At 47.6% G+C, this 16,008-nt stretch overlaps 1 protein-coding gene across 9 annotated transcripts in view; it reads right to left on the bottom strand.

Annotated features, from left to right (window-relative positions):
- Nucleotides 1-5,130: 5,130 nt before the first annotated feature.
- SUSD3 (sushi domain containing 3) overlaps nucleotides 5,131-16,008 on the bottom strand; it is a 72,351-nt gene continuing 61,473 nt past the window's right edge. For 8 of the 9 annotated variants that reach the window (XM_040568154.1, XM_040568153.1, XM_040568157.1 and 5 more), the window contains one exon: nucleotides 5,131-5,805. In XM_040568154.1, the coding sequence (XP_040424088.1) occupies nucleotides 5,595-5,805 (211 nt within the window). In that variant the 3' untranslated portion in view covers nucleotides 5,131-5,594. Of the gene's footprint in view, nucleotides 5,806-8,040; nucleotides 14,587-16,008 lie in introns of those variants that run through there. The other variant, XM_040568161.1, reaches the window with a different exon arrangement.

Raw genomic sequence — 16,008 nt, 5'->3', positions numbered from 1 at the left:
GAGGCTCCTTGTATCGCTTTTAGGGGAATGTGATTTGGTGAGAATTTGCACAGAGTCATCTCAGAAGCTACCAGCTGGCATGGTGACAGGTTTTCTGCTTGGTCCTTCCAAGGAGAAGATTCAATTACATCTACCATTCAATTAGTTATTAAGAAGTTGTGCTGCATGACATTTAAAACTAAAAACTAAAAACTAAAATAGTTGCACAAGCCATTTACATCTGACAATAAGTTATAACTGATTCATTTAGTTACTCAGCTTCCAAGGCATCACTGCTGACCGGGAGGTTTGGGAAGCAGATGGTTGGAGATCTGGGCCATCAGCCACCTCTGTCCTGCCCTTCCTGCAGGGTGCGCTGCAGCCAGAGGGCAGTCCGCCAGCCCTGCCATCCCCGCTCTGCGGTGTCAGCCACCTCCTGCAGGCTTCATGCCCCAGCAGTGTCACAGTCCTGTCTCTTCTCCAGATCCAGGACTTCTCAGGTGCATGGAAACTTTGAACAATACTAGACCATAACACAAAACTAGATTCATGGCAGCAGAGCATGCAGAGGAAAACAGCACCTTAAATACTTCCCAAGGGGCAGGTGCCCAGGTGAAAGCTGGCCTCTCCAAAAATCCTTGTGAAAAGCTCCATGAAAGCAATGTTCATTCTGCAGTAGGTACTCCGATATCCATCCCAAGCTTCCTTGCTCTGTCCAGATCAAAATGCATTCTTCCCCCTTTTTCAGACATATTGGACATTTCAAGGTCACGCACACATTTGACAGCTCCAGGTGCTCATCAGTCAGGAGTCATGCCACCCCCAAGTCATGTCATTATCATCAGAGAAAAGCAAGAGACTTGTGATTTACTTCTGCTGTTTGACGCTTCAGGTCTGAAACTTCTCCCTTCAAGTACAAGGGTGAGACACCCACTTATTTATAAATGGAAGCTGTGGTTTTCACATATTCACCCAACTTACATTTGTAGCTTAGGAAAATATCATGAGACTTGTGACAAAAACCACAGGATCCAGCAACGCTGTGCCCTGTGCTATCCCACAGATGAAGCAGGTGCCCCCCGGTGAGGTGTTTCTGCCAGGGCTGGATGTGCTGCATTCCCTCGTGGAGCAGCTGGTACATTGAGGCTCAGGCCCTTCGTGATTCGAGCATGGCAAATGCATTCTCTTTCATTTCTTTCGAAGTCTGAATTTTCATTTAAAAGGCAGTAAGGATCAGATACTTTCCTATAGCAAATATCATGTCAGCTGGCTTAAAAAACATTCCCTGTTTAGTATTTAGCATAAGATCTTAAAAATCGTCTTTTGGTTTCCTGCAAGCTGTCAAAGCTTAACAAGAGACCAGCGCAACAGCCTCAGTGGAGCTGCCTGCTCTGGGAAAGCTCCTTTAAAACACAGGGTGAGGGAATGCAAATGAGCGACTGCTCTGGTAAACACTGTTGGCATTTTTTTAATCTGTGAAGAATTATCCTATCACACACTAATGTACATCAATTAACTTATAAGCACCTATGCAGGAAGGGGGCTGCCTTGTGCTTGTTTATGCAGCTTGCAGCGTTTAACTTGGTCCTTAATTGCAAGCCACCGGTTCCATAACATGCACAAAGAAATACACGTCCTCTGTAGCAGAAATGGGAACCTGAATTCTTTTGAAATCACTGGTAGCAAACATTTAAGGGTTAATTTAATAAATGTGAGTTTTTAAGTGTCTATTTTAGATTCCCAGCGACTTTCATCTCCTTCCTGCACAGCACTCATTTTCCTCCTCACAATAAATAATGTTTACATGAGCAATAAAGCCAACTCCAGGGGGTGCAACTGTCATAAACTAAGCACAGTCCCAGAGGGAACAGAGCCACAAATCTTACAAAAACAGCATGGGTGTTGTTTCCGTATCTTGTTGCAACTTTGCTGCCTCTTGTATTAGAGGCCTTAATAAATGACAGTGATCCAATGCTCCGGCACAGAGACAGTAAATTTACCCACCTGTGCCGTTGTTTCCCATGGCCATCTATGTCCCCATAATCTCAATGTTTTACTTTCCCCCATTACACATTGCTCAGATTGGCCCTGTCTGTAGGGCAGGGTAACTGGGCTCCCTTCTTACACAGCATGTTCACCCAGACATCCCAGGGCAGTTTATTTCACCCAGCAACTTGCAATCATATTGTAGTGTTTAAAGTCATATGATAACATTAAAACAATGGGGAGCTAAATCCTCTTTAATCCCCTTAATTGTTGAAATCCAATTAACATAATCACAGAGATGTAGAATAGGGAGGAAATTCAAAATACCTGCAGGGAGGCAGCACCTTCACGAGTGTACCTTACCTGCTTTTAAAACCTCACCTCCTCATGACCCTCCAGCCTTCCTGGGTCATCTACCTCATCACCGTCCTTCAGTTCAAAGGTTTGCTTTGTTGCAAATTGCAGGGGAATTTTTTTTTTGCTATCTTACCCACAATGCATACACATAACAAATTATCTCCATCCTCTTTTTAAGAAGTTTTTTTTTTTTTTTTAATGTGCTGGAAATACCACATCCCACCTTGGTCTTCTTGTTCCTATATTACACACACAGGGTTCCTCTAGACTCTCCTCAGGAGCCCTGCTTCCTAAGCCTTTTATCGTTGTCGGTTTCTCCTGGATACTATTTGTTTATCTTCCATCATGATGGTGCAGAAAATCAGGCACGTTACCAGAAGACCAGAACATTTCCCTCCCACACCCACAGCTCTGTTTAAACCTAGGTTGAGATTTGCCTTCTTTGCCAATCGATTCTTCAAACATTTGTCCCACACTGTACCGGGGTATGAGAGAGGCACCTTCCTTCTAGTACTTGTGGAGGTTCTCTACTCTCCCCTATTAAAGTCAGGCTTTTCAGTGAGGCCTGAACCAAAGCAGACATTAAGTGGTTGTCACCTCTGGGTCCATTTCTGCTTTTCATTTGAAATAACTTACCTGTAGTTTTACTCTGTTCTTGCCAGGGTGTTTTTTACTTCTTGCCTTTTATTTCCCCTGCTCGCTGTTACTCCTGTTACCTCCTACCTTTCTGATTTGACACTTTGCTCACCTCACTTTATGCTGCTACTCAGTCATTTGCCACATTTCCATTTTCTTCTGTAGTTTTTCCTCTCTCATTTTCATGTCCTCAGAGTTCCTCAGGCAGATGCATCAGGTTTTTGCTGTCCTCTGCACTGGGTTTGTCTGGCTGTCCCTTTAGCATGTCCCTGCTAGTGGCTGCCAGATCTCCTGTTCTCCATCCATCCAGGCTGCATAGATCCTCTACACTTTTTATTTAAGTATGCTGAAATTTCCCTTTTTGAAGTCCATTTTCCTTATGCAGCTGTTCTTCCTCCTTCTGTCCCTTAAAAACGTGATGGCACTTATTTTCACATTCAGCCAAATGTCACTTTTGATTTTTAACACATTTTCCCCTGCCGCCCTCCTTCCCACCACGTTCTGAAATAAAACGGTCACCGAGACATGTGCTAAATCCTGGCGGTTGTACACTTCTCCAGCAGAGAATGAGACAAATAAGGTTACCTGCTGATCGGGATGGTTCTGTAACCTCCCTTCTGCCACCTCCTCCTAGCTGCAGTAGTGCCAAGCAGCCCCGCTCCTTTGCTCTCCAAACGAAGGCTTCCATTAACGAGCTCTCACCTCATTCTGAACTTCAGCCAACACGTCGACCTTTTTGTTCTACCATGTCCCAACTTGGACAAGCTATCATTTACTCTAACAAGATCCTAGTCCTGTCGTTTGTCCCACAAGCACTTGTAACTCCGCTAAGTCACACCTTTTGTTACATGGAAAGTCTTTACCTGTTTTGCATTTAATTCTAAGGTACCTACCCTTTGTATAGGAGCATCTCATGTTTGGCTGCACTCCTTTTCCGTGTTTTGTTTTTGTTCTCCTCCACCTGTGGGCTGGTCCCACCCAGCCTTCATGCTCAAAGAGGACCCAGGAGTGTTTCCCTAAGGCTGGGGTCCAGCCTCTCACAACCCCTGAAAGCCCCACACCAGCAGCAAGGCTGAGCAGAGCACAGGACACAGATGTACCTCACCTCCTCACATCTCATTTTCCACCGGAGGGCACCCTGCGAGGGTCCCCGGCCATCCCCACCAGCGACTGCCTCGCACCCAGACTTGCTGTGGCACATCCCAAGGCTTCCAGACCTCGCGGCTTCCTCCCAGGCACCGAGAAGTGCGTCCTGTATCCTTTCTGCAGCACACATGAAGAAGTGCATTGCACGATTAATGTATAGAACTGAGCTTACTATGAACAAAACCAAGGCTTCTTCGCTGCAACTTCCACACAGCTGAGAGTAAGCACATGTTTCTGAGCCTCGCTGAGTATGGCCAGGATGGGATGGGGCATTGCTAGGCCTGCCAGCAGCTACAATAATTTGAATTTCAAAACTGAAACCTCAGAACTGAAAGTCCTAAGGGGATGCCTGAGTCATAACAAGCAGGACAATAGAACAATTACTGGGGCTTACTGTAAGATCATATTTCCGTCATGACAGGAACGTGACCATATACCTGATGGTGGGAGAATAAATAACAATTCAACCTGAACGAAAACAACCATATTGCAGCTATAGGATACATGCGTGTGTGCATATAAGCAGCAGAGTAAGAGCTGTATCAGTTACTTAACTATTCAAAATAGAAAAAAAAAAATCGAGCAGAAAAACCTCACACAGCGAACGGACCGATAACAGGAAAAGAAGACACGTTTCCAAAAACCGCATCGTCCCTTTATTCAGTGCTACTCACGGCCATGCTGCAGGCATCACTGAGCCCTGTGCCGGCGTCCTGACATCCCGTGCCTCCTGCAGTGCGCTCCTGCTGCATGCAGCTGCTGCGTGTCGTGCTCAGCCGCAGCACTTGTCCCCACGCTGCCTTCCCACCTGTGCCACAGCCGCACCGCGCTGTCACGGCAGCGTGAGCCATCGCTGCCCAGCGGCGGTGTCACCAGGCAAGGTGAAGGGTCCCGCCGCAAGGCAAGGCGCCCCTCTGTGTGCTGCACCTCCCGGACACGCTGGCGGGCTGGGGATGTGCCTGTACTGCACCCCACCTGCCACGGCCTCTAAATACATAGAAGATAAATCAAACAATACGGCCTTCCTTATGCAAAGCACAGGGGGCTTTTAATTAAAAACAACGTTTTATTGTAGTTCTAACATACTATTGTGTAAAAATATGGGGGATTTTTCTTTCTGAAATGTTTACAAAAAACACAGGTTAAAAGAAGGTTGTAATTTTATGTGTAATTATCGTCAGTGACTTTGTATGAGGCAAAGATACAAACCAGCTACCATTTCTCTCTAGAGGTATAGAAGAACGATATGATGCTTTTGCCATTGTCACAATACACAGCACACTGCAGAGGATGGCTGCTGACTGCCAGCCTCAACATTCATTATTTTAGTTATATCAAACCTTGAAGTATTTCCGTTAAATAACCATCTTGGAGTATATAAAACTTTCAGATTCAAATGAGTAGTTAGCTTTCTGCGTTGTCTTTAAGGCACGTTATTTCTATCCAAATTTCATTTTGGTCCAGAAAAGCAAGTGTATTTCAGACACCAGCTATCCAGGTATCTGACAGCTAGGTTTGTTGTATCTAGCCTTGTGTCCATACACTTCAACCACGTGTATTGAATTCACTGCGTGTCCTGCAGCACTGTGTCCTGGTACCACCTGTCTCGCAGGTGCACTGCTGCTGTTGAACTGGTGCAGCTGAACGTTGTCTTTGCTACGCCCTGGGGCTGCGATGTCCCGAGTCCACTCCTCCTGAAATCTGTAAGCATGAAGGAAAAAAAGTTTTTTTCAGTTTCATTCGCTCTAACGAGAATACAGAACTTTCCAGCGTGTTTTATTTGCACATTAGGCATACGACAGCTTGCGCTGTAACATATAGGCTCACTTCTTCCCCCATTAAAAACAGTAGGCAGCAACGGGGCAAATAATTGTCTCTCTGTAAAAGCTGATCAAAAAGACTGGTGAGGTTGGTTTTATCTGCGGTTGGAGCAGATTTGTTTGCCATAGAACGGGTCCCTGGGTTCAATTTAATACTGTGCTACCTAGAGAATATTACTAAGAGCCCTTGAATGCTGAGAGTGGTGCATAAGGAAAGTCCTTGCTTGGCTAGCAGGACACTGCTGGGAGCACAGCGGGCAGCTGTGCCCAGGAGGGGTGGTGGTGGTTCTTTGCAGAACTACCAGTGATGCCTGCACCACGCCGCCACACCTTGGCTCGTGCCAGCCCTCGCTGCTGCTGGACGTGCAGGAGGGGTCCATGGGCTGGGCCCGTGTCAGGGTACCTGCAGCAGGGCCGGCCCAGCACCAGCAGCTGACCCGAGGTGGCTCACCGAGGAACCTACCCGCTGGGTGCAGCAGCAGCCGCACACCCGCGGCTCGCAGCCCAGGCTTACCCTGTCGCATGTGAGCAGCTGTTTGGGAAGCGCAGCCTGCCTGCTGCATTTACTGGCTGCACAAAGGCAGCAGCACTCACAGGAAGGGCTGTCGTGCTCACATATAGGAACCCAGAGACCCACAGGGGAACATCAGAAAATAACGACGTAGCTACCAAATAACCACAGCCTTGCTGCTCTGGTACAGACATTGCAGATACATCGTTCTCGAAGAGGACAACAAATCTTGCTCTTCACTGGAAAGCTGTATTACAAAATTATTTGGGGCACAAACTACACTCAGGTAGTGTAAAGACATCTTAAACCACCTCTGCTTTTGATGGGAGAAGGCACCGCATCAGCATGGGCACAACACGCTCAGCAAGGAGTGCCTGGGTTAGCAGAATTTACCCACCTGTAATTTGGACAACACAAAACTCATCTACTCATCAAAACAGTAGCCTGGTGACTTCTCCCGCTTTGCACTGACCACTGCACTGCTGTAACCTCTGCGTGCCAACAAGCCCCTCACGTGCTTTTGTGTCCGACAGCAGAACAACATCTGAGTTCCCCTGCGGTGTCTCATCTTCCACCAGGGAACAGCAGCTGCCTGGGGCAATGCTGCCAGCCTTAGTGCCTAAAAGGAAGTCTGCTGACATACCCGTGCTGTGCATATGGGTTCTTATACAGCAAGTAACTCCCTTCGATCTTCTGGAGGTGGTCGTCAATAGTTACAAAACAAAAATCACATCAAAAGATCATGTACAGGGAGACGAACCAGGACAAAGTTCTGCACAGGGTAGCTGTGCAATACCCCTGCCAGGATTATATTTCAAATTTAGGTATTCTGGTTATTGCACAATAAATAAAGCTTGCTCCTGCAGAATTCACCCCATTCCAACGTCTCCTGTAAAGCCGTGCATCGTGGAGCTGCAGTTACCCACAGCTCACGACCAACGCAGAAGCCAAACTGGATGAGAGCGCACGAAGACGGCTGTGCTCCTGGCTTGCTCCTCCCAGTTCACAAACTGGTAAGCTGCCCACGGGCTGAAACAGGTCGAGGATGAGGTGATGGCAGGCACTCTGCACTCACTGCTGCATTCAGATGCACCACACAAACACGAGGTTTAACTACTTCGTCTAGGAGCCTCAAGTTAAAAGCAAGAAAATAAACAGGGAGAAGATATCTTCAAGCAGTATTTGAACCCTACAACCAATGGAGGGACAGTGAATTCAGTGGGGTTCTAGCCAGCAGAGGCTGAGGAGAGCTAAGAAGAGGGCTGCAGAATTGAGAGGGGACAGATGAAGGTGCAGGGCTCCCCCCTGCACACGTGGCTGTCAGACCAACAGCGGCTCCAGCTGCTGCTTCCACCCTCAGCAGCGCTCTGGGCTTTATCCACGAACAGAGGAAATTTGGCCTCTTCCTACCACTTCCATTTTCCTTACGGCCAACTTCCAGCTGGGCTACTCCAAACCATCACAGTAAGTAGACCAGAAGACCTCCCTGCGCTCTTATCTGGAAACAGAAGCCCATCCAAGAATGCCAAATGCTGGATTTTCTATTTAGATTCTTGATACTTTACAATTGACAAGGATGGATGCAAACGGCTTAAATACAGGAGCGAGGCTTTCTTGGTTTGGTCAGTTCTACTTTCTTTTTCACTGTATTTTTATTTCTATTATGTTAAGCAAACAGGAAACGCGTCCTGTAACTCCTGAACAATTTAGGAAAGTACACTGCAGAGACACCCTGACGGTGGGCGGACACAGTGAAACTGGTAGAACTGGGAGGGGAAATAAAGACAGATCTCCTGTCTGGGGAGACAAGCAGCCACCACACCGTCTGCCAGTGGTTTTAGGAGATCCGCAAGGACCTTGCTCTGGGGCTGGGGAGCTGATCCTAGCCCTCAGGGAAGTGCTGTGAGCGGGACAGCCGAGCAGTGGGGCCACGGCAGTGCTGCCTGGTGCTGGCACAGGCTCGGAAAAGAGATTTTTACACTGGAGGTTGGGAGGGGGGTTTCTGTTGCTGTATGTCTGGTGACTTTGTACAATACTCTGGGGTAATAACGGAATCATTAGGAAAACAATAATAGCAGCTTTATTGAAAGCACATGGTGCTGGGCACACACCCTCCCCACTCATGGCAGCAACAATTAAGACTGAAATTCAGAAATAGGTCAAATTTAGCAGCTAGCTATCCTGCCTTTTGTGACAGGGCCCCAAGACAAAACCGCAGCTCATTTCCTCTGCCTGGTGTTTCTTTGAAATAGGTGTGTCAGGAGGTGCTGGAGGACTCCAGCCTCTGAAAGGTGGGGGAAGCACAAAGCACAGTAATAACAGACGTGGGGAAAACGAATGGAGAAGCTCAACGTGGGACAACTTGCAGGGGGCAGTGATCTACGGAAAGGGCTTGAAAAGGAAATCTGCCCCTCTGCTGTGCCTTCGCCAGCTGGGTGTCCTCCCCTCCACTCCTCAGAGCCATGCAGTCACCCCTCTTCTGCAGGGAACCAAACCAAATGCGGCACCTGCCATTTGCAGTCTTTCACTGCATGCTCCATGGAGCGCAATTAATATCAATTAACATCAGTTCCCCACCTCTTCCTGCAGCAGCTGAGGAGCCCGCTGCTGGCTCTCCACAACCCAAGCCGTGCAGCAGAGCGGGGAGGGCCACATCCATGGCAGCGCAGGGTGACGAGGACGCCCTGCGAACCGTCTCGCACACACACCACGTCCTCGGGCAGCGGGACCCACAGGCCTGAGCTCGGCACGCCTGGGCTTTCAGACAAACCCAAGCAATTCCTGACAGCAAGGCTGATCATAAAAGAAAACAGTGATTTTCTGGAGGGAGAGAGGGGTCCGGCCCTCTGGTAAACAGCTGACCTTCAAAAGCACCCAGATAAATCAGTTTCCTCAGGAAAACACTTTTCACTGCCACATACCCAGAATGACTTTTAAAAACGAACAATGCAGGAACACAGCACCTTGAAATGCCAGAATAAAAAAATATTTTCTTTACAACATCTCAACAGGCCTGGAAACAGGAGCAGACGTCACATCTGTCTAGACTGCAGGTATGCCAGACACAAAGTGTGGGGGTAACCCACACGTGGTTACCCCAACCATGGGCCCAGGTGGGAGCCCAGCTGCCCCTGCTGGGCTCAGAGGGGAAAAAATGAGCACAGAGCTCTCCGTCTGTGCAGCCAGAGTTGTCAGGACACGGCACAGAGAATTCGGGCAGAACCAGGGATCCAGCTCTATGTGTAGGGGAAAGGCTTGATGACCTTTCACAAGGCAAAGGTATCTTCAGCCAGCCCCACAGCATTTGGACTTCTACTATGAAGATGGATCTACTGAAGATACAACCCAGTAGGAATTCCAAAAGCCTTCTGTGGCATTGCTAGATGCAGCAGATGCCTTTGGGGACCTCAAACCGCCTTGCAAAGCTTGTAAGCTGCTATTGTAGATGGTTTGCTCCCGTGGTTCTTCCCCTGCTGCATCTTCTGGAGCTACAACTCCTGCTGGGGAGCTTTGACAGTCATTCTGGCTGGTCTGGTGGTTTTTTTTCTTCTTCTACTTTTGTTTTCCATCAAGCTTTGCAGCAGTTTGTCTCTCAGTATGGGCCTTTCTTCAAGTGTCATCCCCTTTCACTGCGGTAAACCCACACAAGGCCATCCTGCTAGTGAAAGGTCATCAGGTCCCTCAGCTTGTTAACCTCTTCTGTTTACATGTTCAGAGGGGAAGAGCAGCTGGGAAGGTGCCCTCAGGGGGCAGAGGGAAAGGTGGGAATGTGGCCATGTATTATTCCCCCACTTGTCCATGCTTCTAGAGGTCCTTTGGCCCACAGCCACGCTCCTCAGCAAGCCTGGGCACACAGTAATGTTATTTAGAGCAACATGAGTTTCTGATTTGCGCCTCCCATGCAATGCCTTATAAAAGGTAGTGGAAAACTTCAACCATTATAGTCACTAAATCAAAAGGAAAAAGAAAGTGCACTTTGTTTTACTGTGGAGGCCAAAGCTATGAGCTAACTTCACCAACTCCACGTATGGTTTCTTGGACTGACTCAAATGCCAGGCTGCCTCTCCTAAGAGCACGTTGGCTTTTTTTGGGTTCATTTTTAGTTTTGCAAAATCTTTTCACTTGGACATCTTTGTTGTTGGATTGCCCTTACCTGCTTTTTGCCAGGTACACTGGTAATGCATCTTGTAGTCAGAAAGGGCTCTGGTACAAAAATTTCAGACACTAAAAATACTTTCTGTGGGAGAATATACTACCCTGCTTCTCTGCAGAAGACGTTTTCTCTTCTTGATAATAAGCTCCAGCTGTAGTGGATATCTGACAGGAGGACTTTAAACCTACTGAGACATGGGCTTTTCCATTTGACTCACTCCTGCACTCAGATCACTACTTCATAGAGAATGTTTTATAAGTTGGCCTAGAGCTCTGTAAAATAATTCACCTCAGCATAGTCCAAATCTTGAATGCATGGCTTCTTCCAAATGCTTCCACACCAGGGAAAAAAAAAAAAAAAAAAAATCACCGAATTTCTTTGCTGCTCTTTAGATGAATTTTTGAGCTGGGCTAGTTTCTTTCTGGTTGTCCTCTTAGCTGACAGAAGATGAAAAGGAGTCAGTCTCCAGTTAAATTCAGCTCTTCCTGAGCGTGGAAAATACCGGACCATCAACTCGCCCTTGCAAAATAACAGCACAGCCCTGAATCAAGGGAGTGCCTAGCCCAGCACAGGTCACAGGCCTGCTATGCTGAAAAAGCAAAGAAAATAGAGGCCTCCCTAGGTGTGGCTATTTCTTACCGTAATTAGGAAGTTGATGCAAACTGAAACAAGCTCTCTCTGCTTTTTCTTACTACTACTTCTAAGCATTTCTCCTGGGACAGCTGTCTTTCTCATGTGCAGATGAACAATCGTGCTATGGCACAAGCAGCATCTGTGTTTTTACTGAGTGTGGATGCCAAACACAGTTTGCCCTCACCATGGTTTTGCTAGATGGGGCACATTTTCGTGACTCCTCACAGAGGCAGGGCTAGCACTGCTTCATGGAAGAGAGGCGGCTGCTGTTTCAAGCTGCCGAACTTCTCTGCCTTAGTGCAGGCAGGGGATTGCAGGAACGAACTTGTCCCAGCGGGACAGCTACACACAGCCCAGGGCAGCAGTATGCTAGGGTGACCCCGCTCTTCTTATCGACACCGGTGTCTTAAATATCCCCCCTTGCTGGTGTTCACCTCCCTCTCTCAGACACCATGAGCAGCTGGCGCAGAGGCAGGACAGCGTCGTTAGGCTCCCCGTTACTGACACACTGCCTGTGCCGTGAGGAGGCAGAGGACTGATGGCCCTGGCAGCCTTGCAGCCCACAGAGGTGTTTGCTGGGGTTGGAGGAGGACTGCTCATCTCAGGCAGTGCTTGCCCAGGTGAATTATCCCAGAGAAAGATTCTGTGGGGTCATTTTGGGAAGGAAAAATATTTTTTCATTAGAAAAGAACTGACTCAAAACCAATATTTACTGCTTAGGAACATACCAATTGCAAAAAAACTCTTAAATCCAGAATGGCGTTTCACGTGCTAGCTCCCAGCAACACCAAATGTCCCCGTGAGACCCACGGTGACCATCTAATCCAAAGCAGACATGACGCTATCTGCTGTTTTGAGGAAGGCCTCCCACTTTGGATGAACGACTTCAACAATCCTGCTTTCATTCTCACACGGAACTGGGAAGACTTAAATCTTAAAATGCTAGAGGCTGCAGAACATGCTCCTGATTTTAGACTTCCCTCCGGCTGCACCCTGCACCCCGGCTGGGCGAGCTGCTCCCGGTACAGCCGGTGGTGACAAGCCCTGCCTCTGCCTTGCTGCCTCCTGGGGCTGCTCCGCAGGCTGTTGGGCATTGCTCTCCTCTGGCTGCGGGCACAGAGCTGCAGCTAATCTCCCTCCAGGAGCTGACAGACCCTTTCCTCGAGCTAATCTGTCTCCAGCCCCTGCATCCTGCAGCAACCTGCTATCTCTGTTCCAGGCTCCAAACATCTGAGAAGCAACGTGGAGGAAAACACGTCCCTCCCAGCAGCCCTGCGCCTTGTAACTTGCCATTCGCTACTCAATGTTAGTTAACTATTCAAACATTATAAAAGAGTAAACATGCTGTAAACGCTTGCAGCTCCTGCATGTAAGAGCTTCTGCTACAATTTGTTTTTTTTTTTTTTAAATCTCCTTATGGTTCCTTATATCCACCCCAAAGAGGTGGCATCCACAGAGACTACGCCGTAATGATCCCAGGTACTCATTAGACCTATTTCTCAGCATTTTAAAGCAACTTGTTCGTGCACCCAAGCAGCCAGAATGGGGTTCATTATAATTACAGGAGTTGTCATTAAAATTCAATATTTCCCAGCAAAACTACATATTCATCACATTTGTTCCAAGCTTCAAACACAAGGGGAAAAAGGACCTCATTTCATGGCAGGCAGGCCCAGAACAATGCGCTGGAGCCTCTGCTGTCCAACAGCTGGGCTCCTGTATTATTTATAACTTCTATGTCAGCATTCTGGATCTCTGTTATGGCACCTCATTACAGTCAAAATTATCTCATCAGCAAACAAAGGTATCACTTTAACAAATTATAGTTTTACTCCTTACTCTATAAAACATAACCAATACCTTACCTGCCTGAAAGAACTGGCTTTTTATTTTATTTATTCCTACAGTATTTTTGTTCCATAGAGTGGCAAACCAAGATGTTACACGGTTAGTCCCTAGACCTATTTCAATTAAGTCTGAAAGGCAGCACAACCTACATCCTTGTCTAGCCAAAAATAGGCTGAGACACACTCAAGAGGGTCTTCTTCAAGGGTGGAGGCATTCCCAACTCTTCCAGACCAAAGCAGCACAACAACCTTCTGCACAGAAGGGAAATGTCGTGGTAAAAACGGCGTCACTCGCTGATCCCCTGCCTGCCCTTCTGGGGCGAGGAGCCCGGTGCCACATCTCCCACCACAACCCAGAGACGTCCTGGCAGCCCTCAGGAAAAGGGCAGGCTGACAAGCGGCGGCCTCCCATTTTATCTTAGTGCAGTTCCTTATGAGAAAAACAAAGCAGGATTCCCGACTCCGCTAGAGGCCTAGCAGTATGTTGCACAAATTCCTCCAGATGTCCGAAACATTAGCACAAGCCTCAGTTAAATTACCTTTTGGTTTGTCCAGGACCATGTACGCACACTTCAGTTCTCAGACAATATATTTAAGTTTTCTTCTGGGCTCGCTTGCCCTCGTACTTGCTGTGTTTTCCAACCATGCCAAACGCCTTTGCCCGTTGCCTCAGACAATGCAGGCCGTAACACCACGGCACCGCACGCACAGGTAGGAAATGCCTCAGACAGAGGCTGCCAACAGCGTGCTTCCCATTAAATGGAGAAAGGCACCACAGAAATAACCGGGCAGTAAACATCTCTCAGGCCAGCAGTCCTCACAGCACAAGCCAGCTCCACCTGCCCCGTGCCATCCTGCTGCTGGCAGCAAGGCCTGGGCACCTGATGGGGAGACCTGGCCTGATGGTTACACACGAAAATGAAGCCTCACAAGCGAAGCACAGAGCTGACAGACCACTTGCCGTCTTCCAGATGCGGCATGAGAGGCGTCAGCATAATTTCCATATCTCATCCTGCGCACGTATGTGCATTTAACAGAATTAAACAGGAGAAATGAACATCTTTACTAACCCTGATTAAGTAGATCTTATTTGGGTGAAGAAAGGGAGCGTGGCACGAACAGATAACAGGTCACGCTTGTTCCTAGAGCGATTCCAAGACAGTTCTATTAAGTCTGTAACAGCTGAAATTCCATTTCTATCTCTGATTAGAAGCAGCTTCCATTCTCTATGGAGGACTACGCTAGACTGTTGGCTCTGGTGCGCTCAGCCTGATACACCGGCTCTTCTGGCTGATTTTTGCTCTAGTTAGCGATTAGCCAGGATCACACCACCTCTGCACCACAAAGTCCAGCAGGCCTTGATTAACAGTGACTCTCGTGTACCAGAAGGGTGGTAACGCACACTGGTGCTGAACATGGCATCTGCATTGTTCCATGCAGGAAAACCAAAGAGCTCACAGGCATTATCCTCCTGCCCTCTGCTTTTTCCCACTGGAGATCTATAAGCTCTCCATTTTTCTAAAGAAATGATAAAATTGTTGACATCTGGCCCCAGAGAAGCTGCTTATCCAGAAGAATTGTATATTCCCTGCTACTTTCAGTTAAGATGTACAGTATTTGGTAAACATAATACAACAGCTTCTGCCCTGTGGAGTGGTGCAGACAAGAGCCAGAAGGAGCTTGAGGCTCCAGCAGAGCACTAACCCCTGTGGACAGCCCTCTGTAAGTTTATCCATTTTATTTTAAAAGCAGATTATACTTCTACAAAGCATTTGCATTGTAACAGATTGAAGATGCCCAAAATTAAAAATTGCGGAGTCTTCTGAAAACTGTCTAGGTTATAATCATCATTTAATTAGGTTTATACATCTTTCGGAGTCACCCAAAGCTAGGAATTGATTAAACAGCCATCAGACTTTCGTGTAAATGCTCCATTTGAATATAATTTCCAGCTGCACTGTGACATGGAAGCAGTTTTATAATTTGCATAAAGTTGTTTTCAGCAGGTAACCATTGCAAATCACAGATACTGCTGTTCATAAAAGCTGTACAAGCGAGCAGTGAATTAAAAATAAATAAGGATGCACATGATGACGAAGCAGAACTCAAAGGGCATCAAAAACACAATGGCATGTATTTATATGGATGGTAATAGCAAAACGGTAATTATAATTTGACACATTCATTTTTCTATTTTTCATTTGTTAGCAACAACACATCTGGACACATTCAGAGAGATTTTGAACAAAATATGTGTCTGCCCACCATGCATGCATCCATGCTACAGGACACACATCTTTTCAGCTTGGCCATTTCTTTGCCACAGGGTCAGGGTTCACACCCTGGTGGCATTTATGCTGCAGCTGCACCTGGCAGCTGAGGATCCCATCGTGCTTGACCTGACACACTGATAATGAAATATTTCTCCAGGGAGCTCTCACGGTCACTGAGGGACTGACACTAGCACTCGGTGCTCACCTTGGGCTGCAGCACAGCCCCAGCTGCCCTGGCTGGCTCCTCTCTTAAGGCTCTTAGGCAAGCTGGCACCTTGATACCATGCAACAGCAATGCCCAGCAACTTACCTGCTGCAGTTTAGCATCAACTTAACAAAGCCAATTAAAAACCTCTCTCTGCTTAATCTGGCACAACCTTCCCTGCAGACCAGGCTTCACCAAGCACCGGTGAAGGACAGACAGCAAGCAGGTGAAAGAAGCTAAGTGCTGGGTGGAGGTCACCCTCGGTTTTTCTGCTGTGCTACCTTTGGGCAACAGTAACTCCCACAGGGCAGGCAAGTTCAAAGAAACCCCTTCGGTTTGCCCCAGCGAGCAAGCTCTGCCTGCACTAACACAGCACACAAGGCAGCAGAGCCTGCCCCAAGCACAGCTGCCCCCAGCGCACACCCTGGCCGTACATGGCAGCACATCCTCCCCAGGGGCAGT

Source organism: Cygnus olor, chromosome 10, assembly GCF_009769625.2.
Source record: "Cygnus olor isolate bCygOlo1 chromosome 10, bCygOlo1.pri.v2, whole genome shotgun sequence".
Classification (NCBI taxonomy): Eukaryota; Metazoa; Chordata; class Aves; order Anseriformes; family Anatidae; genus Cygnus; species Cygnus olor.
This window is presented reverse-complemented; position numbering and strand designations above follow the sequence as displayed.